The following is a 24,309-nucleotide window of genomic DNA, read 5'->3' as shown; positions in this document are numbered from 1 at the left end:
TAGTCAATGTTCATTATCCTTTATTCTCTCTCATGGTACCTTTGTGCATATTATTCTTCAGGACTGGAAAGCTCCCTTCTCCCAAAATCTACATTTACTACTTTCAAATTCAATTTGCTTCAACTTCTCCAAGCAGTCAAAAAAGACTTTTCTGATTAACTTCATCCCACACCAATCACATATTTGCTTTTCATTTCCTTGGTATTTTTATGTAGTTTGTTCTACATAAAACTATACAACTGAACTCCATGAAGGCAGGAATGAAGTTTCTATCATCCTTTGTCCCATTATGGCTGCTACTCATTTAAACAAGTGCTAAGTACTGACATTAAACTAATACACAGAGAATGACATCAAAACATACCTGACCATCCACCAAGGCAGTTAGAGGAAGATAATCAAAAAGGTCTGTAAAATATTTCCAAACATTTGCATTTCCATATTTCCTTAAACACTCATCATAGAAACCATATACTTGTGTGATTTGTCTACTCTCATGATTTCCTCGAAGAATAGTGATACGTTCACGGTAACGAACCTGAAAACCAAAACACAAAGGAATATTAATTAATGTCTTAAAAGGAAGCCAATTACAACATAGAGTGAACCTCAAAGTAGTTATTCCAGTTTACTTAGGAAAATTCCCAATTTTCCTTCCTAATAGCCAAGTATACAGGGTTTAAAATATTCTTGAAAGCTTATTCTCCTATTGCTAGGCAAATACTAAAAGAACATCCTTTAACCCTGAAGTCACACAAATTCTTAGGGAAATGAAATACTCAGATTTCTGCTGATCATGAAAGTAATTCTGGATTCTAGGTATAGTGGATTTCCAAACTTTCCTTCATGCTTTCAATTTGGTTAGTCAGTACCATAGGATTTTAGAACAGGAAATTGTCATTCAAGAGTGACTCAGGGGGCGGCTAGGTGGCACAGCGGATAGAGTACCAGCCCCGAAGTCAGGAGACTTGAATTCAATTCTGGTCTCAGACACTTAACACATCCTAACTGTGTGAACCTGGGCAAGTCACTTAATCCCAATTGCTTCAGCAAGAAAAAATAAAATAAAGTTAAAAAAAAAAAAAAGAGTAACCAAGAAATAAAACTAAAAGAGCCCAGGAAGTCATACACAGTACAACTTTTTATGGAACAGATGAAGATTTTTCTCCTTAAATTATATAGAATATTTCACTTGTAATTGCGACCAAGCTTCAAAATCTCAAAGAAAAAAAATGAATGACTATTAATTCCTTCCAAAAACCCACCTTTTGGAACTACATTAATTCACTCCTTTCAAAACACTGAGAAAAAGCAGCTTGTGGCTGCTACATTATGTATATCCTTTCACAAAACTAAGTTTGGCCTGCTGATTCTCAGGAGATCAATAAATTCTAATAATGCCTTGCAATCAGTTTTTCTTCAAAAGGAGCTATAGATAATATTAAAAACAAAAATTTCTTTTTTACACATTCCCAGTTGCCAACACACAAACTCCTGGGATACTTATACTAATTATGTATCAGCACAGCTTTTTAACACTAGTTCCTAGACACAGCTCTCTTGAGAAAGTGTTTTTTTTTTCTCTTCCTATCTCTTCATTCATTTTAAAAAGTCAAGAAATGTCACTGTCTATTTTCAGTAAAACATACTAGGATAGTAAAAAGCATTCATGGTACACATGGCCAAAGAAAAATTATAAAAGTTACCTTAAGAGCTACAAGCAGTGTTACTGTTTCAACTGAATAATATCCTCTGTCAACATAATCACCCATAAACAAGTAATTTGTGTCTGGTGATTTGCCACCAATTCTAAAAAGTTCCATGAGATCATGAAATTGCCCATGAACATCTCCACAGACAGTGACTGGACATCGCACCTCTTGTACATTGGACTCCTTTGTAAGGATTTCTTTAGCCTATAGATGAAGAAGAAAAAAATTAAGTATATTAGTATACTTAGCAACAGAAGATAACAGCCAATTTTACTTGCTATCTGTAATTTCTATTAAATAAAGTGGATAACAGATAAACTAAGTCTCAAATTAAAAGGATCAATTAAGCAAATTTCTTTAAATGCTAATGGTATAGGAAAAAAAAAATGAAAACAATGGATTCTCTCTGCCTGTCACTCCAATGACTGCCAAAAATTATCAGGGTACACTATATTCCTGTCAGATGTTTAGACTTCTTAATGACATTCAACTAAACACTTATTAGCACTAGTGTGACAAATGTTAGTGAAATAAGTTTTTTCAACTAGCATTTCATGTTGAAGATCATTTTTTAAAAAGATTAAATTGTAAAATTAAGCTTGCATAATTTTTTAAAAAAGAATTAGGTAATGATTTTTTTCTTCTTGTTGGAACAAATGCATTTCTGACCCATTCAGTTAAGTTGCTAGGGCCAAGAGTGGAACCTCTTAGGAAGAGAAACAGGCACTGTCTACTCTTTCCCAATTATTATTACTTTTAATTATAATAAAAATTTTTATTTCTCTCAAAAGAAGAAACCAATAGTTTAGTTTAAACTTTCAGCTGAAGACTGCAAAGAAAAATACTATAAGCATATTCAAATGTTCTAAGTTCCTCAGGTATTCTTGAGCATTCTTCTTAACAGTCATTTCATTCATCCCCTTGTGTTACAGCCAGAGATGAAGGTCACTGGGCAATCACTATGACTAAGGTTTGTTTGGCATGAATATTTATCTAATGAATTTTCAGTACCCATTTATGTTAACAATAACAGCAACAATAAATCATAGGCTCCATCCACCCCAATGAAGTTAGTAAGAAATCGGATAATGACAGGGTAGAAGTTACTTTTAAAGGGACAATGATTCAGGAAATGATGAACTTATACACAGAAATCTTGCTGTAAATATGCTGCTGCCTATTGCCACAATTTAGATAAAACTAAGTTTCAATATGTACCTCTGGACTCAAATAATTTTTTTATCTCAAATAGAATTCCATGCTTGAAAAGAAAGCTATTATTTGTAATAGAAGCTACCCAACACCAACAACAAAAATCCCTGAATATTTTGGCTCTGGAGAAAAGATGTTAAATGCATTTATATCCCTTCTTTTTAGAAGTGAATGACTAGTTTGTCGATGTGATATCTAATAGAGGTGATATTTAAAATTATGGATGTCTACCTAAGAATAAGGGAAAGACAGATATGTGGAAATTAAGGGGATATAAAAGCAAAAAATAATAAAAAGTAAAAAAAAAATAAATAAAAGCTGCTCATTCTTAACTACAACTTTAAGTTCTAAATGAACCAAAACAGTTGGTTAATTCCAAAACATACACTGGTAGAGGAAAGAACTACATTGGGAGTCAGAAGTTTTGTGGGTTAGAAGTCTTGTGGGTTAGAAGTCTTGTGGGTTAGAAGTCTTGTGTTCAAATTCTATGTGCCTAGTGACTATAGCAAATTATTTTAGTTCTACTGTTCTGTTTCCTTATCTCCAAATAAGTGAACTTTGATTAAATTATTGATTTCTAACAGCTAGATTTAAAAGTCAATGTTTTAAGTTTATTTTCTCAAACTAAATGAACCAACTTAATCAACAGATATTCATTTATCACCAACTATGTGCCAGGCACTGTTCAAAGGACACAAAGACTAAGAAATATGTATTGAAATGATTATACATAAATTCAAGAGTAAAGAGGGGAATGAGTGGGAAAGATTAGGGAAGGCTTCATTCAAATCTGTTTTGAAAACAGGGACCTCTTATAGGTGGAGAATTGAGGTAGGATTATATTCCTGATAAGGAAGGCAACTGGTACAAAAATGAAGATGAAGTAACATATATAAGGGAACAGGCAAGACAGCCAGGAAGCTCATAAAATTCTACCTAGACTGAAAACTTGAAAAACTTCTAGATCAATAAGATTAATGTTGTTGTTCGGTCATTTTTAGTAGTGTCCAACTCTTCATGATTCCATCTTAGTTTTCTTGGCAAATTCCAGATCATTTTAAAGATGAGAAAACTGAGGCAAATAGCAAACAAGTTTACAAACTAGGTCAGGACCACAGCTGCCCTTTAAAACCAAAAAAGTATTTGGTTTATATACTTGATGTCATTATTCACCTAGGATAAATTCAGATTCAGAATTGTTATCATAGCTTTATATCCAAGTACCTATGTCATTTATAAAATAAATTAGGAGATGATTTTGTCAGTTTTAATCTTGCCTAGATACTCTTTTTGGAATTCTTGCTACAAGCTCAGATTCTGATTGCCATTCCTGTTCCTTCAGCTGGGCAAAGCTATTTATTATAGCACTCTTTCTGACTCCCTTAGAAGTCTTGCCTGCTTCACTGTTGCAGATTGGTAATTAACAGCTTCCTATCCAAAGAGCCAAGGCTATACATACACACACACACATATAAAAATAATGTATATAGTTGGTAAAAGAGAGGTTTCTAGCTGCATCCAATTAGAAGCCATTTCTTCTTTGAAACTGTTTATAGTAACGTCTTCTTTTTAAAAGTTCAATGTCTATGACTACAATATTTTGGTTACTATTTACAATTACTTCTTTCATAAGAATTGATTTATGCTTAACAATTATACAGAAAAATTTCCATTTTTAATAATATAAGAGTTATAAATACTACCAAATTGGGACAAATCAGGCAACTAAATGACACAGGAGCTGGAGCTTTGGCTTGAAGTTAGAAATTAAAATTATTTCAAAACTAACCCTTGAAGACTTACTAGCTGTGTGATCCTGGGTAAGTAATTTCATCTTCCCTCAGACAGTTTCCACATAAAATGGGATAACAACACCTATATCCTACAGTTGTCCAGGATAAAATGAGATAATTTTTGTAAAGCATTTTATAATGCTAGCTATTACTATTAAGCAAAGTTTAAAATTGCTACTTAATGGAATTCAGGATTTCAGGTTTCAAAACAGATATGCAGGAATTTCAAAGTGGCCTGAATAGTATACATAATGTTTATCTTTTTACTATGGTCAAATAATAGCAACACATGGACAAAATGTATGTGGAGGGGAGGAGATGTCTCCTTAGAAAAAAGGGCAAAAAGGCTAGTTATTAGAAAAAATGTAATGTTTAAAAATGGATGGGCTTTAGGCTAAAAACAAAGATGTAAAGAAGCAGCAAGTAACATCAGAAAGCCAAAGAGTTAAAAAAAACATGACATACTAGAATAAGAGAATACAAAGCTAAATAACATGAGAATCTTTGGAGAAGACTCTAGTGCAAGGAATGATGTGAATTCATAAGTGGCATGAGGAGGCAAACTGGATAAAAGGAAAAGGAATCAAGTGATAGTAGTGATCATTGACTCCCTGATGTGGGCTATTTGTCAGACTTTAATGACGGATCAGATGTTTTTCCTAGAATATAATTGATATAGGATCGAAAGCTTCCCAAGATTTTAGACACATCTAATAGTATTATCTGCTCTCATGCATATTATACCACCACAAGGCACTTAAGAAGCAGTGTTGGGGTTTAAAAGTCCTAAACAGGTCTCTGAAAACATATAGGTCCAGATATTTTCTTTACTATTGTTTAAATTAAAGGCAACATGGGTTTCAAGAGAGAAAGGCACATTTAGGAAATGATTAGTTAAGCTAGTCTCCAAGAATATGATGTAGATTTCTGGAGTATGGCTTAATGATGGAATCTTAACTATGACTGGTAAAAATACTAACTGGGTACAATGCAAAGATTTACCTTAGCTTCTATCTATAGATAAACACAAAACTTAGTAGTAGTAAACAAAGCAAACAAGAGATCCAACAGACAAATTAGTCCTAATCATTTATTTTGTAATTAGAGAAAACTTATGGTGGGAACAGGAGATAGTCATGGGACCACCAGACTAATCATCTGGACAAAAGGAGCAAACAGACTGGGGGGTTTAAACCAGGAAACATCATAATACCATGAAAGTATAATGTTATAGTGATGGGGAATTCAATGATCTCAGAATTTGCTGGAGCACTCCATTTAGGAACTACAATTTTGGCCTGTCTTAAAGAGAATTTAAGTACTATTAAAAAGGTATTCTGACTGGGTTAGCCAAAGAGTAGGAACTGGTCTCTATTAAAGTCTTTTGTATTGGTAGGTTTTTCAACTGTGTATAGGGCTTTACCTTTAAGGAGTTATTTACTACTTCACTGTAAGATATAAGACTGGTCAAAGTGTTTGTCTTTGATGCAAATGGGAACTTTGAAAGGAAGAGATATGATAAGAGCTGGAGATCCTAGATCATAAGAGTTTAGAGAAACAACAGGAAGGATTCTCATGGTCTAAAATTGCACAGAAGTAAGAACACGAGGAACCTTTCAAGAAAGAAATTCTAAATTTCAATGAGAAAGAAAAGGATTACTATCTAATGAAGGGGCTCTTAAATTTGGTTCCAGGATCAGATTTAGAACTCTGAATCTGATTGGGAGAAAAAATGTCATGTTTATTTTCACTAGTTTAAAATTTGGCATTTCTTTTAATTATTTAAAAACATCATTCTGAGGAAAGGGTTCATAGATTTTACCAGACTTCTAAGAGTCCCTGGACACATAAAAAGGCTAAGAACACTTGATCTACAAAATGACAATCAGTCCTGTAAAGCATATCTTCAATGGTTCAAAAGGAACCAAAAAAGAATACTAAAGAGAAGGAAGAATTATTCAATTTTAACTTTGCTTGTTTTCCTCTTTCTATAAGGATGATCTTTATGTAAAGAATGAACAAAATAAATGAACATAGAGAGCAGGCTTACAGAACTGTATGTCAAGATACTGAAGAACCTGATATATGTTATAGCTAAGAAGCAGTTTTTGAAATATCTTAGAAAACATTTTTCTCCTTAATAGTATTTTATTTTTCCAAATACATGTATAAATAGTTTTCAACATTCATATTTCTAAGATGTATTCCAAATTTTGCTACTCCCTCCTTTAGCTGCCCAAAGGCCTGGGAAACAGTGTGACCCCCTTCCCAAGATAGCAAGCAATGTGACAAGGGTTAAATATGTGCAATCCTTTTAAACATATTTCCATGTATCATGTTGGAACATTCAAATTTTTTAAAAAGTGAGGACAGAATTTTCAAACTAAAGCAAAGACTGTAATTCCAATCTATACTTTCAAATTCTCAAAAAAATATATTGTTAAAAGGATTATAAGTAAACATTTGTAAACATTTTTTTAAATGAAGCAGAGACTGCAAAAAACTGAGTTTCCTTAAAAAATGATAGAAGTTGTAATTTCCCCCTTTTTTTAAACAGGGTCACTAGAAGGTCAGGAAATATTACATATAAAGTTCACTTAAATTTCGGCTTTTGACAAGGTCTTTCATGACAAATTTTGTGGGTAAGATGGGGAAAAGTGAGCTAAATTATAGTATTGTTAGATTTACTAAGAACTAGTAGAATGACTAGACTCAAAGATCAAGTATTAATGGATAAATGTCAATTTAGATGAAGCTCTTTGAGCTTGTTCAATGTTCATGTTCACGTTCAATATTTTTTAATCAAGAGATTAGATAAAGGGATAAATGGCACATTATCAAATTTCCAAATGACAAAGCAGGGATAAACAAATATGGTGGATGAAAGAGTTACTATCAAACAAGTCCACTGAAAAGGGTGGAGTGGTTAGTTAAGTGGACTCCAAGCTCTGGTCAGAACACATTTGGAGCACTATATTCTGTTTAGACACATTTTAGGAAGGAACAAGCTGGAAGACCAGAACAGGAGGTGTCTCAGGCCATAACAAATAAATGTCTAGTTTTTTTTTTTTTTTTTAAAGGAATTGAAGAAGTTCAATCCACAGAACATGAAGGGGTGGGCAGGGGCTTGTTTTTATTTAAAAGGTTATCATGTACATAGGATCCTAATATTTAGAACTGAAAGGAGATATTAGAGGCCATCTGGTTAAACTCCATTATCTTACTAAAGAAACAGAGGTCCAGAAAGGTGGAAAAGGTTGGCCCATGGCTACATAAGAAATTGATTCATTCCAGAATATTTTTCCATTTGGCTGGCTGGTGGCGGAAGAAGAGTTTTCAGAGGAAGAAGCTATGAGTCGAGAATTCAGTGAAGATTGAGAAGGCCCTCTATGAGGCACAATCAGATTCATCTTCATCTCACACCACTGTGGTGGCTGGGCTCCTGCACTTCCCCCACTGAGACCAAGCTGGTCTGAAAGATTCACCAGAAAGTTAGCCGAGCCCCAAGTGAAGGAGACACAGGATTCCTTCCATCTTTGTGCTGGCTGGAGGCTAAAGAAAGTAGAGGCAGAGGCTGAAGGACAAAACCTTTGGATTTGGAAACATTCGGAAGGAGCTCTTGGAACCCAGCAGAGAGAGAGAGAGGCCTCAACTAACCAGGCTACATTGGAAGGAGAAAATAAATGTTTGTATTTTTACCAGCTGGCTGCATTCAGGGTAATTATTGACCTGAACTGATATTAAGGCTGCCTCCAAGAATACCTTCCCCGAGAAACCTGCTCTCTCCCCCAGAGAGAACTATTCTACTTATTTTAAAAGAACAAGAATCACCACATTTTGGCGCCCGAACAGGGAAAGAATCACTCTTCACTGGTTTATATATGACTCTTCTGAAAGAATGGGATTATGAGTTTTCTCCCATAGTGCTCTCTGGCCCTAAGAGCTTCAAGAGAGATGTGAATTCAGATATCTCATAGTAAACCCTGAAATTTCCCAAACATGTTAACTCCAATGAGTAAAGGTGTGAACACAAGCATTGTATCAATCAGTTCTACTTAGTGCCTTGTTTCAGGTTCTGGCCCAAAACATCTTCTTGTAAGATCAGATCAATAATCTATCAACTCTAATGAGTTATCAGTTTGTAAAGATTCCAACAAGGAGTAATTGAGGTTGATGTAGTGTAAAAACTTCCACTTCATAATCATTAGAGCTGTCCAAAAGGAAAATAAATTGCCTTGGGAAGCAATGATTTCCCCTCACAAGAGATGGACATGACAACTGGATGATTACTTTTTAGGGATACGCTATATAAAGGTCAGTCATGGATAAACTTGATGATTTGTGAAGTTCCTTTTAATTCTGAGATTATTGAATTTAATTTTTTATTGTTCAGTCATGTCCAACTCTTTACAATCCCATTTGAAATTTCTGGACAGATACTGTAGCAGTCTGACATTTACTCCTCCTGTTCATTTTACAAATGAGGAAACAGGGTTAAGTGACTTGCACAGGGTGATACAACTAATAGGTGTCCTGAGGCCAGATTTGAAGTTGCGAAGATGACTTCCTCATTTCAGGTCCAAAACTTTATCCACTGTATCACTAGTATTTAATTAATGATGAAAAATGTTTTCCTCTGAATGGATCAAATGAGAAGCTATTTTCTTTTGTTAAAAATTAACATCACAAACCAAATCAAGTCATTCAATTCTATAGCAAAGTACAGAAATGATCAGTCTATTCAATTGATCCCATAGGATCATACTTTTAGAACATTAGCACACAATGTGAAAACAGGTCCCGGTTCTCTGTGCACAATACCCATCTGAAAGGATGTTTTTCCGTCTCAAAATATTTTAGCATTTAGCTTTGGCACACAGGTATTAACAAACTAATTCTTGCTTCAGACAATTTTTATTTTAAAATTTATCTTTTCTTGAAGACATTCATCACTAATTTTTTTTTAAATCCACCTACCAAGAAATTATCTAAATCATAACCTGTATTTAAATGTATTTTTTTTTCTATTTAAAATGTAAGGGGAAGAGAGGAATTCTTGAGGGAAAAAAAACCAAATGCAATTTGTAACCTTTTGTGCTCTATTTAGATGTACAAGTCCAATAGGTTTAACATCTGTAAAAAACCAAACTGCCTCCACTTGAACCAGTTCATTATACACTGAGTTATTTTAAATGGTTTACATATATACTGTTGATAGTTTTTAAAGCATGTTAATCTTAGGGTCAAAATAGGTCACAATAGGAGAAAAAAGACTTTAAACTTTAAATGGATGATAGCTTCCAAGAATTAAAAAGCAAAACAGAAACAGAGCTCTTGAATAATTTGCTTTGCCAATGTAAATAACTTTGGAACTTTTAAACCTACACTACATAGAACTAGACTGAAATCAGTAATTAATTCCCATCTATTCAATATATTAAAGGTCCTTTTTTTTCCTACAAGAGAAAATCTGCATATCCTTTCCATAAAGACTTGGGCATGGTAAGTCAATGGTTGAAGACAGCACTAGAGGTGTCTATGCTGAGGAAAATGTTAAAGTTCATGAGTTAATCTGTGCTTTACTACAGAGAGGTAACCAAACTATTTTTATACCACAACACTAATATGAAATTTACTACTCTTCAAAATCATTAATAGGTAATAAAGTAATAAGTCTGGTATGCTTCCAAGTAAGGGAAGACTAGCCAAATCCTGTGTATAAAATACTGAAAAAAACTCAACTCTGTTCCTTATCTCAACACAATCACAGAAATAAAATCAATTCTCCTAGTAGCAGGATCACTTAACATTAATGTACTCTTCCATTTTTTCCCAGATGCTTTAAGGTCTAATTTTTATAAATATGCTCATTCTCTTTTTCAATTATAGTCAATAAATGACTTAATAAAGTTTTACTATACACCAGCTATGCCAATGTGCTAAGTGGCTAGAGATGCCCCTCCCCTTCCAAAAAAAAAAAAACTCTGCCCTCAAAAGCTCACAATTCTAATGAGACAAGCAAACAAATAGGTGTACACAAACTATACACAGATAAAGAAGAAAAAGGAACTAGAATGGATAAGAATTGGGAAAAGCTTCCTATAGAAGATGGGATTTTAGTTGGTACTTAAAAGGAAACCAGAGATGTCGGTGAATAAAGATGAGAAGAACCTTCCAATATTGGGGGATAGCCAGAGAAACTACCTGGAGTTCAGAGATGGAGAAAGGTATAAAAAACCAGGGAAAGTAAGGGAGAGGAGGCTGTTACGAAGGGTTTGAGTGTAAAATGTATTTGATGCTGGAAATGATAGCGACTTTAATAAGCAGACAGGTTAACACAGTAGAAACTGCACTTTGGTAGCTGAATGCAAGTTGACTGTAGTGAGAAGACCTGGGGTAAGCAGACCCACCAGCAGGTTACTGCAATAATACAGGCATGAGGTTATGAGGACCTGCAGCAGAATAATATCTACATCAGAAAAGAGAAAGGAGCAGATTTGAGAGATGCAAACATTAAATATGGCAGCTTGGATATAAGGGATGAGAGATAAGTTAAGGACTCCTAAGTTGTGAACCTTAGCAAATGGGAGAAAGATGGTTCCCTCTACAACAATGAGTTGTTCTGGGCAATGAATTGTTCTAGGTTTAAGATATTACTGGACATCTAGTTCAAATATATGAAATGCAATTGCTAGATGCAAAAATGGAAGTCAGGAAGGATAGGGAGATTTGAAAATTATAATCACAGAGCTAAGCAAAACAAGCAGAACCAGGAATACATTGTACACAGTAACAACAAGAATGTGCAATGAGTGGTCCAGTGATCCAAAGCAATCCCAATAGATTTTGGACAGAAAAGGCCATTTGCATCCAGGAAAAAAACAAAAAAACAAAAAAAAAAAAAAACAACTGTGGAGAAATGAATGTAAATCAACACAAGCTATGTTCACTTTTTGGAAAAAAAAAAAAAAGAGAGAGAGAGAATTATAAGCATAGAGAAGATAGAAAATCCATGGGAGTTACTGAAATCTTCAAGTAAAGGGCCAAGATAGAACCCTATGAGACAATAATGATTCTACTGATTCAACACTTCACTTTCCTATTGCAAAAATATTTTAGTATCTTTAATCTTTGGAACAAGTCAAATGAGAGGACCCAAAGACTAATCATTAATGGCTGTCCTGTCAATTGGAGGAATATTCAGGATCAATTTGGCATATTTAGCAATATAACTTAGAGTTCAGTATAGATTGCATGCTTGTCAAATGCGTGGGCTAGATACAAACCTGGAATAGACAAAATAACGGATAACAAAACTAGGACCAACAAGCTATTTATCAAATCAGAAGTCAAAGCTAAAAACCATGACATCAAAATATATCAAAAAATATGACAAAAATATTAAGAATTCTCTGAAAACATTTCAGAAAGGATAATGATAAAGACAGAAAAAAGGATCATAGGATGATGAAGACCAAGACGTGGAAGAATAAGAATTTAGGGCTCTTGAGACTGGAGAAAAAGAAAAATAAAACAGATGTTTTTTGAAAGGCTAACTTTTTTTTTGGGGGGGGGAAGGGGAGAAGGAGAGCGTGATTAGAATCAGGTAGAAGTTGAAAAGAGGCAAATATCAACTTCACCTTGATGTAAGAAAAGCAATTTGTTCAATTGTTTCAGTCTTGTCTAACTCTTTGTGATCCCATTTGGGGTTTTCTTGGCAAAGACACTGAAATATTTTCCCATTTCCTTTTCCAAGTTATTTTACAGATAATGAACTGAGGCAAATGGGGTTAAGTGACTTGCCCAAGTCACCAGACTTGCTCACCAGAGAGCAATTAGGTGTCTGAAGCCAAATTCAAACTCGGGAAGAAAAAGTCTTCCTGACTCTAGGTCTGGGATTCTATCTACTGTGCCAACTAGCAGCCTCTTTCTAAAAATCAGAGCTATCCAAAAGTGGTACATACCACCTTAGGAAAGAGTAGGTCGTTTCTTCATTCTCTCCACTGAAGTTTTTCCAATAAAGGCTTTATAACCACTTTATTTGAAATGTTATAGAGGAATTCCTTCTTTAGGTATGATTGAGGTAGATGTCCTCTGAGATCTATTTTAAGATTCTATGAATATAAATATAGGATAGTATAGAGGAGAAAATAACTTGAGAAGAATTCAAGTTACTAGCTATCTTTACAGACCCCTCTTTTCTTAATTAGTTCTCATTATAAAGTATAGATTTCTTTATAGTATCTCTAATCATATCAGAATCTTTAAATTCATTATTACCCTTAAAAAAATTAGAGTAAAAGTCTTACTCAACTTTGTAATAATTATTGTTAAGATGTCATTTAAAACCAAAAGATAAAAGATGTCCATCTGGAGAAACCTTACCTTTTTTCTTACCTTCTATTTAGTTCTACTACTGAGGAGAGGAATCTGGGGTTCTACAGACTATGTATTTCAGAAAAACTTGGATGGTAAACATTACCATCCTTCTTTACATCTTTATTTTCATTTTCACTAACTTTTGGTTTCCTTTGTCCTATATAGTTTATGAATTAAAAATAGTATTCTGAGAAGAGATCCAGACTTCACAGGCTGCCAAAGGGTTCCACGGCACAAACGATAGAGAACTTGTATAATATAGTTAATTTGAAATGATTTTAATAACCCAAAATTAAAACAAAAATTTTCAAAAACAGTGGATAAGAACTTAGCTAAACTATGCTTAAAGGCACAAACAATACTCTAATTTTAACTCAGAAGTATTGTTTACCATTAATAGCTAATAAATATTTTGTAATTAAACCACAAATAATCTATTTGATACACATATGAATAAAGCATAAACAATCTTTAAGCAACATTCCTACCACAAGTTATTTCTCCTGAGTTTTAAATGTGTCCTCTAAAAATGTAAAATTATAACAAAACCCAAAGAGCTTTTTAAAAGAACAGTTTCTAATGGCTTATGCTCGCACAGAACATCTGAATGGGATTCAGGAGAACTGAGTTTTAAGACTCTTTCCACCAGAAGCAGATAGAAGTCACTTTTCTCTCTAGGTTTGTTTCCCCATCTATTTAAAGAGAGAGAGAGAGAGAGAGAGAGAGAGAGAAATTTAAGCAGATGATTTTTAATATCTATTCCTGAAATTTGGTTCTATATTAAGCAACTCATTAACTTTCATAGGGAAATGCAAATATTACAAAGAGTTTGTTGATAGGGAGAGGCTTTCTTTTTCAAGTATCTCAAAGATGCTTTTTAAAGAAAATGTCCACTTAGTTTGGGAGAAAATACTTAAAACCATTTATAACCACAAAAATAAATGCAAGTGAGATTAAACTTAATTTTGCAAAAACAAAGAATTCCTTTTAACCAAAATTGCATAGATAAAACATACGGTAAATTTATAGGATGCTATTTCCAAAAAATAAAGAGATTAATTAATATCTAAAGAATCCATCAGTTAAAATTCTCCCTCTCCAAATAAGTCATAGTGTACAAAATAATCCTTTTCATTTAAGTAGAAATGCCTTAGGGCAGGACTTGTTTCAATTCTGCCCATCCATGTCTCATCTTATTCCAAAGTCATAGCGTTGAAACAAATGGCAAATTCATTGAGCTCTTCTTTCTCAACTACCTAATGAGAAAATGTTTATGTCAAAAATATACTGTAATTCAGGAGTGTCATCAGAGGAAGAAAACAAAAATTACAATGGTCAGTTTGAGAAAGTTTTTGGATTGTTTTCTAGTAAATAGAATTAAAATCAAGAGCAACTTCTTTGGGTCAATCCTCTTCTCAAACTAATTTTATCTAGGTTGTTACAAAAACCTTCCCACACTGGCCAGACTGCCACCTTTGTTGCAGAAGACAATTAAGAGAGGCAGGCTGCTAAAGGATTATTCCTCATTAAAATTTTGGTCAAACATGATCCAAAGAACAGACTAAAAGGTTTTCAAAATTGAGATGCTCAATGGAAAATAAAAAATAGAGAAAAACTACTGAAAGGAATAAAAAAAGCAAACATGTAGTGGTAAAAGCTCTCTCACAAATGTCCTAATCCCTTGATTGCCCTAAAAAGTAGCATACATATACCACTTTCCTTCCCAGGATCCACTTCCTTCTAGTTTGATTGCCTCAAAATTTTACAGGCAGTAACTCTCCAGTTTCTGCTAATGGATGGTTCAAAGAGAAAACTCTCTTTTTGCCAAACATACCACTCTCTAGGGGACTAGGGAGGAGTGGAGAGAACAAGATTTTGACACTAGACAGTTTCTCATTTCTCAATTTGCAAATGCACATAACTGAAGTGTGTGATCTTTCTATAATGGATCCCCATGAACTGAAAACAGTGACTATACTTCTATCACAAAACTATTTCCCTTTTTAATCTCACTAATCTCAAAGTGGAGCTAGATGAAATAGCCAAGTGCCCAGGCCTGGAATCAGGAAGATTCATAGGCCTCTGATACTTAGCTCAGTTTGACCCCCAGAAAAGTAACTTAACCCTATTTGCTTCAATTCTACATATGTAAATTGAACAGGAAAAGGCAATGGCAAACCAGTGGAGTATCTTTGTCAAGTAAACACTTAGTGAGATCATGAAGAATTAGACACAACTGAAAATAACTGAGAAAAATCTGTTACCCCTGAATTCTCCTCTTTCAAGAGCATTAAAAAAAAAAAAAAAAATCTAAACCGGCTATATCACTCTGTTCCATACCTATGTCAAGGAACATTTGATTTATAGTACGAACAGGTGGAACCTGTAGAAATATTCTGACAGTTGGTACATTTATGAAGGTTCCAGATTAAAAAAAAAAATAGTGACAATAACATCATTAAAAACAAAAAAGTTAACTACAAGTGAAGCTGATAAAAACTATACAGCTCTTCTTTACTCAAATCCAATTCACTCGCATGTCATGGCAGGTTGTCTTGGAGAGCGAAGGATAAACAACAAAAACACCACCACCAATTACATTACAATGTTTTGGCTCCAGGTAGCACCTAGAGTACAATACTGCTTGTAGATTCTTGTTCAAATATAAATAGCTTGTTACCTTGCCATTCAATAGCCATAAGAAATTCAAACAGAATAATATTGAGAAGTTATTTCAATAAAGAAAATAACAAGCAAATTTCGTACTAGTCACTCAGAGAGAATTCCTCAAAAGAACTTATAACCAAATAAAAAGGAACCTCCACTTTATAAGGCTGTTCATTAAGCACCTCAATTTAGATTTCTATTAGGAGCCAATAATATAAATCACCTGACCTAAAAACAGCACTAATACTTTCTTTTCCAAAGAAATTTATAAAGTTTTACACTTTCCCTTCAGAATACTCTATAAGGAGGAAAAAAATCCTACCTACTCTTTCCATTCATATTTCTATCCATCCTTTAAATCCTGTCTTCCTTCAAGGCACAGTTCAAAAGCTACTTCCTCAAACAAGCCTTTGATCTTCCACCTGAGCAGTTCTCCATTGCAATTTATTCCCATTTCTCCTATAGCACTTAACTAGTTTTGTCTATCTCCTCTACTAGCTAGATCAGACTAAGTTCTGTAAGAATAGGGATCAAGTGTTGATTGCATTTTTTTCTCATCCAGAGATTTCAATGGATTGACCACTGCCTCTTCCACACAAAAAGAAAAAAAAAATGACATTTACCTTGTTTATATTATTGTGTTTTACATGTTTGTGTACCATTTCTCTTAATAAAACATAAATTCTCCTCCCAACTTCTTATGGCAGGGACTCATTTATTTTTGTGTTTGTTTTCCCAATGCACATATCAGGCCAATGATAATGTTTGGTGACTGAGTGTCCATTTCCTTTGTATCATAATGAGAGATACACATTTATCCACACCATAATCTCCTCAACTTCATTTTTCTATCACTATATTCAAGACAAAATCCCATGATGGCTTTATCTAATGAATTTGATACTTATGGTCACATTCATGTTTCTCAAGGTAACTTTATTGAGAACATTGCTATTTCCATTCTTGGAACAGAACATGAATTTAACAACTAAATAATAAGCACCACCAATTTATTATTATTATTATTTTAAATTAAAGCTTTTTTATTTTCAGAACATTTACATGGACAATTTTTCAACACTGACCCTTACATAACCCTGTGTTCCAAATCCTCCCCTTCCCGTCTTCCCTCCACTCCTTCCCCAAATGTTGAGTAATCCAATATATTTCATTAATTTCTAAAAGCAGAGATTTTAAATTATATTACTTAATGCAATTTTGTGCTTAAAATAAAAAAAAAAGTACCGAAGTATTCATTATTATATGTGGCACCTAAAATAAATTTTGAACATAAAATTTCAAAAAAAGTTAATTAGATGAAAGTGCTTCAACAAACACAAACTCAGAGCAAAAGGGGAAAAATACTAATTCTCTAAATTTCTAGAACACTTATAAAAATTTTCAGAACTGATTTACTTCCAAAGGCCTATTTCAAAAATTCAAAAAACAGAAAGGTAAAAATTAGGATAGCTCTACTAAAAATGCTCTAAGAACCTAGTATGTACATGTATGTGATCTTGATCATTCAATTTTTAAAGCCTGAAACATGATATACAAAATGAGTTGGTATAAAGACATAACTTCAATGATTTCCAGAATTTTTATGTCCTTGAACAAGACTGGGGTAGTAACAAGGCAGAAAAAGTTGTTTCAAGAACAATGGGAAACAATATACTTATTTCAAATATATATAAAAATCTAAAAATCACTTATAATAGGCAAAAATTTTATATATGGTGTATATGTCATAATTTTTTTCCCCAACAAACCATATCTGGGGAAAAAATACTTAAAAAAAAATTCTCTGGTTATGCAAAAACTTTAATAGTTTTGAAAGCATAGTTGCTATAATTGTATCTAAGTTAAACTAAATTTTAGAAATCAAAATACCAGCAACCCCTACATATCTACAACTGGTATAAAAACAGCAGTTGGGCTGAAAATATAAAAATTATATTAGAAACTGTGTGGCAAAGAACAATCAAATGAGAGTACAGAGAGGTAAAATTCTGGCACAAGTGGGAATTTTTTGTAAACTGGTTGAACCATTCTGGAAAACAATTTGGAACTATGCTCCAAAAGCTATAAAACTGTGATCAATCCTTTAGATCCTTTGATCCAGCAAAACCACCATTAAAGATCTGTATCACAAGGAGATTAAAAAAAAAAAAAAGAGTTACATGTACAAATATTTTTATGCCAATGTTTTCTGTGGTGAAAAAGAATTTTAAATCTTCATTTGGAGATCAATTAATTGGGGAATGGCTGAACAAATTGTGGCATGATTGGAATGGAATACTATTGTACTTTAAGAAATGAGCAGAATGATTTTAGAAAAACCAGATTAAGGATTAAGTGAACAGAGGCAAAGTCAAGTGAAAAGATCCAGGAAAACATTGTATACAGTATCAGCAACATTGTATGGTAATCAACTGTAAATAACTTAAGACTCTTGTGAAGGATTTATGATGAAAAAAATACTATTTACCTCGAAAGAACTGATGGAAGTTTGGCATGTAGATCAAAGTATACTATTTTTCACTTTTCAAAATTTTTTTCTAATTTGGGGGGAAGAGAGGAAAATTTTCTTTCACAACATGACTAACATGGAAATGTTTTGCATGACTAAACATGGATAGTCTATCAAATTGGTTACTATCTCAGGGAAAGAGAAGGAAAAGAGAATTCAGATGTGACCAAGAAAAAACCCAAAACATTATTAAATAAATTGAAGCCCACTATCCAATTTTGGCACAGGCAATTAATACCTTTGTGTTGTTTCCTCAACTGTTAATAATATTAGAATAAAACTATCTCAGATTTGAAAAAAAATGCTTTGTAAACCTCAGAAAAATACACTAGTAAGAATTTCTTTGAAGAGATAAAATTCAGTGTTCTAAGTATGAGGAGATTTAGTCTTTCCTTCCAGCACCCGTAACTGTTTTTAATGATTGTTCATGGTATGCCACTTTGCAAATCTCAGTGTTTTTTACCAGAGACTCATCACAGATTACCACTGTCATTGACATCAAATATTTTAATATGAATAAGCATTTTGAAACAAACTCTTGCAACTCTTTAATGCAACTCAGCTAAGCAGCATATGTTGACAATCACTTCAAATTTTTCCTTCTGAAAGTGTAGATACTTTTTAAAAATAAAAACTTTCAGAAGGATTTTTGCAAAAGGGATCTAAGAAGCTTGAGAAAGCCTCAAGATCAGAGCAATTAATATTATTAAAATATCATAAAAACATAATTAAAAAGATATCAAAAATACCATTTACAGCATCAGGCACTAAGATTGCTAATATAAACAGTACCTTCTCAGAATTTACAAATATATACAAAATAAATATAACAAAATAGAGGAGAGGAAGAGCCTACAAAATGAGCTTGAAGTAAAATAGCAATTCGAAGTCAGAGATGAGAGAGAAGAGGCATTGCAGGAATGGAGAACAGCCTGTGCAAAGTCTCCAAGCCAGGAGATGAAATATCTTGTGAAGAAAAGCAAGAAACCAGTTTGCCATGGCTTGACTTCAGAGTGTGAAGATTATTTTGTAGTAAGGCAGGCTGGAGTTGGATTATAAAGGATGCTAAATGCCAACCAGAAGGTTTTAGTCGGTTTTAGTTTATTCTGGAAGCAAAGGGTAGTCACTGGAACTTTCTGAGCATAAGTGATATGGTAAGATCTGTGTTTAGAAATACCATAATTTTAGCAGCTATGGAAAGGATAGAGCAAAAAAGACTGTAAAGCCACTAATTCGGGTGAAATGATAGCCTCAACTAGGGCAGAGGAAGGGATAGATGATATATGTGGAAGCAAAAATAACTTGGTAACTGATAGGATATGGGAAATGAGGGATTGAGGATGATCCAAAATTGTTATCTAAAGGACATGTAGGTAGAGATGTCCAGCAGGCAGGTGGAGAGCAAAACTGGAGTTTAAGAGAGATTGAGGAAAACCTACTTTTCACCAGATGAATGAGGTGGGGAATGTAGTTTTATATTAAGTCTGCCTCTTCAGACTTTATAATTAATTTATAGGTTTACTGAAAATTTAGGGAAAAAATAAAAACATATGAAGATTGACAAAGTGGTTAGCAAAATCACAAAAGATAATATTCACTATACGTGGAATAGCCTTTTATAATCTGACTGAAAAACACACACAAAAGCAAAACTGCTTAGAAGAGATTATCAAAATATATATTAACCCAAAACTTTCAAATTAGTGATCAAATGATCATTGGCTCTTCCAGTATACAAAGAGATCCATTCCAGGAAAAATATTTTATTCTGAGATTATAAATAAATTAGAAGAAAACAGGATAGTTTACCTCTCAGATTTGTGGAGGAGGAAGGAAATTGTAACCAAAGAAGAACTAGATATCATCACTGATCACAAAATAGAAAATTCTGATTATATAAAGTTAAAAATTTTTGTACAAACAAAACCAATGCAAACAAGATTAGAGGGGAAGCAATAAATTGGGAAAACATTTTTTACAGTTAAAGATTCTGATAAAGACTTCATTTCCAAAATATATAGAGAATTGACTTCTAATTTATAAGAAATCAAGCCATTCTCCAATTGATAAATGGTCAAAGGATATGAACAATTTTCTGATGATGAAATTGAAACTATTTCTACTCATATGAAAAGGTGTTCCAAATCATTATTGATCAGAGAAATGCAAATTAAGACAACCCTGAGATACTACTACACACCTGTCAGATTGGCTAAGATGACAGGAAAAGATAATGACGAATATTGGAGGAGATGTGGGAAAAATGGAACATTGATGCATTGTTAGTGGAGTCGAACAGATCCAACCATTCTGGAGAGCAACTGAGCAATTTGGAACTACACTCAAAAAGTTATCAAACTGTGCATACCCTTTGACCCAGCAGTGTTTCTACTGGGCCTATATCCCAAAGAGATATTAAAGAAGAGAAAGGGACCTGTATATGCAAAAATGTTTGTGGCAGCCCTTTTTATAGTGAATGGAAGCCCATCAATTGGAGAATGGCTAAGTAAACTGTGGTAATTGAATGTTATGGAATATTATTGTTCTTTAAGAAATGACTAGCAGGATGAATACAGAGAGACTTGGAGTGACTTACATGAACTGATCCTAAACGAAATGAACAGAACCAGGAGATCATTATACACCTACCTACCATCTAGGGGAGAAGGTGAAAAGTTAGAACACAAGTTTTTGCAAGGGTCAATGTTGAAAAATTACCCATGCAAATGTTTTGTCAATAAAAAGCTATAATAATAATAATAATAAAAAGGAAAACAAACTTTAATAAAAAAAAACTTTATTCAAAAATGAAACGGGAATTTTCTTGAGGGCCAAGAACCAAGATCTCTCCCTTTCCCCAGCACTTAGCACAGTTCTGTGAAATATGTAAGTGCTTAGCAAAAAACAATAGGAACTAAGCATTTGTTCATATAATTTGAATTTTAAAACCTTTGTCTTTAAAGCAAACAAACAAACAAACAAAAAATCCCAACACTCCCCCCACCCCCCAGCAAAAAAAAGGATTCCAGACTCATAAAACACTCTGGGAAAAAGCAAATGAGAATTCAACAGCAAATACTATACATAATGCAAGGCAATGTATTAGGTTTGAGGACTATGGTAATAAAAACAACTTATGCTCTCAAAAAGCTTATAATTTAAAGGTAGATAGAAGCAGCATATATAGAAATATACTATAAACAAACACTGATAGATGTTTACATACATACATGCGTGTATATACTTACACCTTCAAATACAAACACGGATAATAAAAGGGGAATACAAAAAGAGGTACAAGTCAGAGCATTATGAGAAAAGAAGGGAGCTATTACTTACATTTGAAGTGTATTGGGGTAAAGAAGGTGTGAATAGCAGGCACAAGTTAGAACTTAAGAATATAAATAAGGGCATAGAGCTCAGAATAATTTTCATTCTGACATTTAAATGACTTTTTAACTACAAATTTATACCTCCTTCAGTTGGAATTATACCAGAACATTATTTCTAATTTATTTTTAAATCAAAAGATGATGTTGGGGATTTTTTCCTGTACAAAGGTGAATGGACTATTGTACTTTTAACTAGAGATTACCCTGGTGCTATTGAATTAGGGGGTCAACAACTAGTACACGTTTCCAAGATAAATTAGAATTCCAATACAAATACAAATTCAATCCCATAACGTAGCAGTTTGCTACTACCATCTATCGAAGAGACTACTCAGGTTGCAGGGAAAACTTTTAAAACTGTCAATTTAGGTGACAGTTTGAAATACAGTCTCTTAAACTGCCAATTTCAGGAACACAAAGAACCCTTCCACATCTTTAAGAAAACAGAATTGTGCAACAGATTTTCAAATAGTTTTTGTTTAAATGTAAATTTCATATTCGACATTAATCCAAAGCTTTCCATTTAGTCAGTCAACAAGTAATTCTTTATTTCCCTCTCTAGAGAAAAGCTTTAGACTATACCTTTGATTCCCTCCAAAGAGGATTATATTTGATGAATAAAGTCTGTGAAAAGAAATCTCACTTAAATCTTAAGAATATAAGTACAAAAGATTGTGATACTCAATATAAGCTTTATTAATAACATCAACAATATTGTAAAAAGTGCAAAATGTAGAGCCACCTAAATCTATCTATACACACACATATATAAGAATTACAAGTTATTTAGTTGATTTTCCTCAGGTAGTTAGTCAAAATTGTTGTTAGTCAAAGTGGATCGTTATCTGCATAAGGGGGGAAGGCTGCTTGAGGAAAAATATTAATATATTTAACGGTTCTTATAATAGCTCAATATTTTACAACATTCATTTGAACAAAATTCAACAAATTTCAAAACTAGCACGTTTCTAAATTATGACACTTTTTAAAAGGGGGGGGCAAGAATATTTTTAAAAAAAGCTGATAAGTTATAAATGAAGAATTTTATGGATACCACTTACTTTAATGACATTCAACATGCTTTACCAATTTCTTTCAATGGCAAGAAATTATTCTATTTTATGATAACATCATTTAACCACGACTCTTCTTGTAACTATGACAAGATCCAACAATTACGCTGAAATATTAAATTCAAGACTAAGGCTCCTTAGAAGCCCAGAAAAACTTACGATTAAAAGTTCACAGAATGCACTTTAATTCCATTTGAGCAAGTTATACATTGTAACAAGAGTTGAATTTCCTATCCAATTTTTTAAAGTCCCATGACCTTTATTTCATATAGTTCTGGAGACTCTAACTCTAGAATGTTATTTTACCTTTAGATTTTTAACCCGGGAATTTCTTGGGACCATTTCTCCTCACGCAAGGAGAATCAATCCCCCTTAAATCATCTTTCCTCCCACACAACCCACTCCTCCCAGCCTCCCCTTGCCCACCCCCGTCTCCCGCCCAACACCGAAATCTTTCTTGGTTCCCGATGCCAAACTTAGTCCCGCCACCCTCTCTCTCCCTTGCTGGAGACCCCCTCCTCCCCTGCCTCAGTTCGAGGCTCCCCGACCCCCTCTCTTCCAGCCCAGCTCCTGCCGGCCGGGACCCGGCCACTCTCAGAGCTTCCCGAGACGCAGCCGAGCGGCGCCATTTTAGGCAGAGGCAGCGAAGGCGGCCAATCCCAGCGCTAGAGCCAGGGGGCGCCGAGCAGCCCCGGGAAGCGGGGATCAAGAACCGGGCTCAAAGGAAAGGCTTTCTCCAAGCCGGACCACCTCAAGTAGGAAAGAACAGGGCGTCGGGTGAATCCGGCGGATTCCGCCATGTTGCCAGCCGCAGGCTGTCCATACCCCCTCTCTCTGCCCTAGCAAGAAGGCAGGCCAGGGTCCTCAGGAAGCCTCCCTTTTCCCCACCCCGCCTCGCTTCATGCTCATGGGATAGACCGACCGTGTCTCCCAGGACGGAGAAGGAAAAGGCGGCAGCTCACCCTCCCCCAGCCTTCGATCCTCGCGCAGAACCCGGGGGGCCCCGGCTCACCCTCCCGGGAGAGGGGGCGGGCACCGCTGACTCAGGCCCCGGCCTGCTGAGCGGCCTCACCTTTTCACAGAGACTCTTGACCTGGGACTCCGAGAGTTGCTTGCATTCATTAAGCTGCTCGATCCACTGGTCCAGCTCCTTAGTGAAGACCTTCTCGTCCATGATGCTGCCGCCGCCGCCGCCTCCGGGCCCCACCGGCACCCTCTCCCAGTCGCTCCGGCCGCAAACACGCACTCACACAACTGCCACCGCCTGTCGCGGGGCCTGTGGGTGGCGGCCGGGCTCGCTTCTCGGGACCGGTTCTTTGCCCGCTGACTCTCCTGGGCGCCGGCGGCAGCGACCCCTCCTTTCCCCTAGCTCGGGAGCTCAGCTTCTCTGTAATGGCGGCCGCCCGGCGTACTGACGTCAATTCCCCGACGTGGGGAGGCGGAGGAGAAAAGAGCTGGCAGGAATTTAGGAAAGGAGATGGCGCAGCCGCAGTTTCAGTGCGGAGGGTGGCGTAGGAAAAGAGATATAGGGTGTGGGCGAGATTAGCCCGA

The 24,309-nt window shown here is 34.8% G+C and overlaps 1 protein-coding gene across 1 annotated transcript in view; it reads right to left on the bottom strand.

The window, feature by feature from the left end:
• PPP2CA (protein phosphatase 2 catalytic subunit alpha) overlaps positions 1–24,098 on the bottom strand; it is a 30,068-nt gene extending 5,970 nt beyond the window's left edge. Inside the window, exons 1-3 of the mRNA XM_051978200.1 lie at positions 23,831–24,098; positions 1,707–1,916; positions 365–538 (exon numbers count right to left, since the gene is read on the bottom strand). Coding sequence (XP_051834160.1) covers positions 365–538; positions 1,707–1,916; positions 23,831–23,932 — 486 coding nt within the window. The 5' untranslated portion in view covers positions 23,933–24,098. The remainder of the gene's footprint in view (positions 1–364; positions 539–1,706; positions 1,917–23,830) is intronic.
• Between the last annotated feature and the right edge of the window lie 211 nt (positions 24,099–24,309).

Source organism: Antechinus flavipes, chromosome 2 (assembly GCF_016432865.1).
Source record: "Antechinus flavipes isolate AdamAnt ecotype Samford, QLD, Australia chromosome 2, AdamAnt_v2, whole genome shotgun sequence".
NCBI classification, from domain to species: domain Eukaryota; kingdom Metazoa; phylum Chordata; class Mammalia; order Dasyuromorphia; family Dasyuridae; genus Antechinus; species Antechinus flavipes.
Note: the sequence above shows the minus strand (reverse complement) of the source record. Positions and strands in the feature narration are given on the sequence as shown.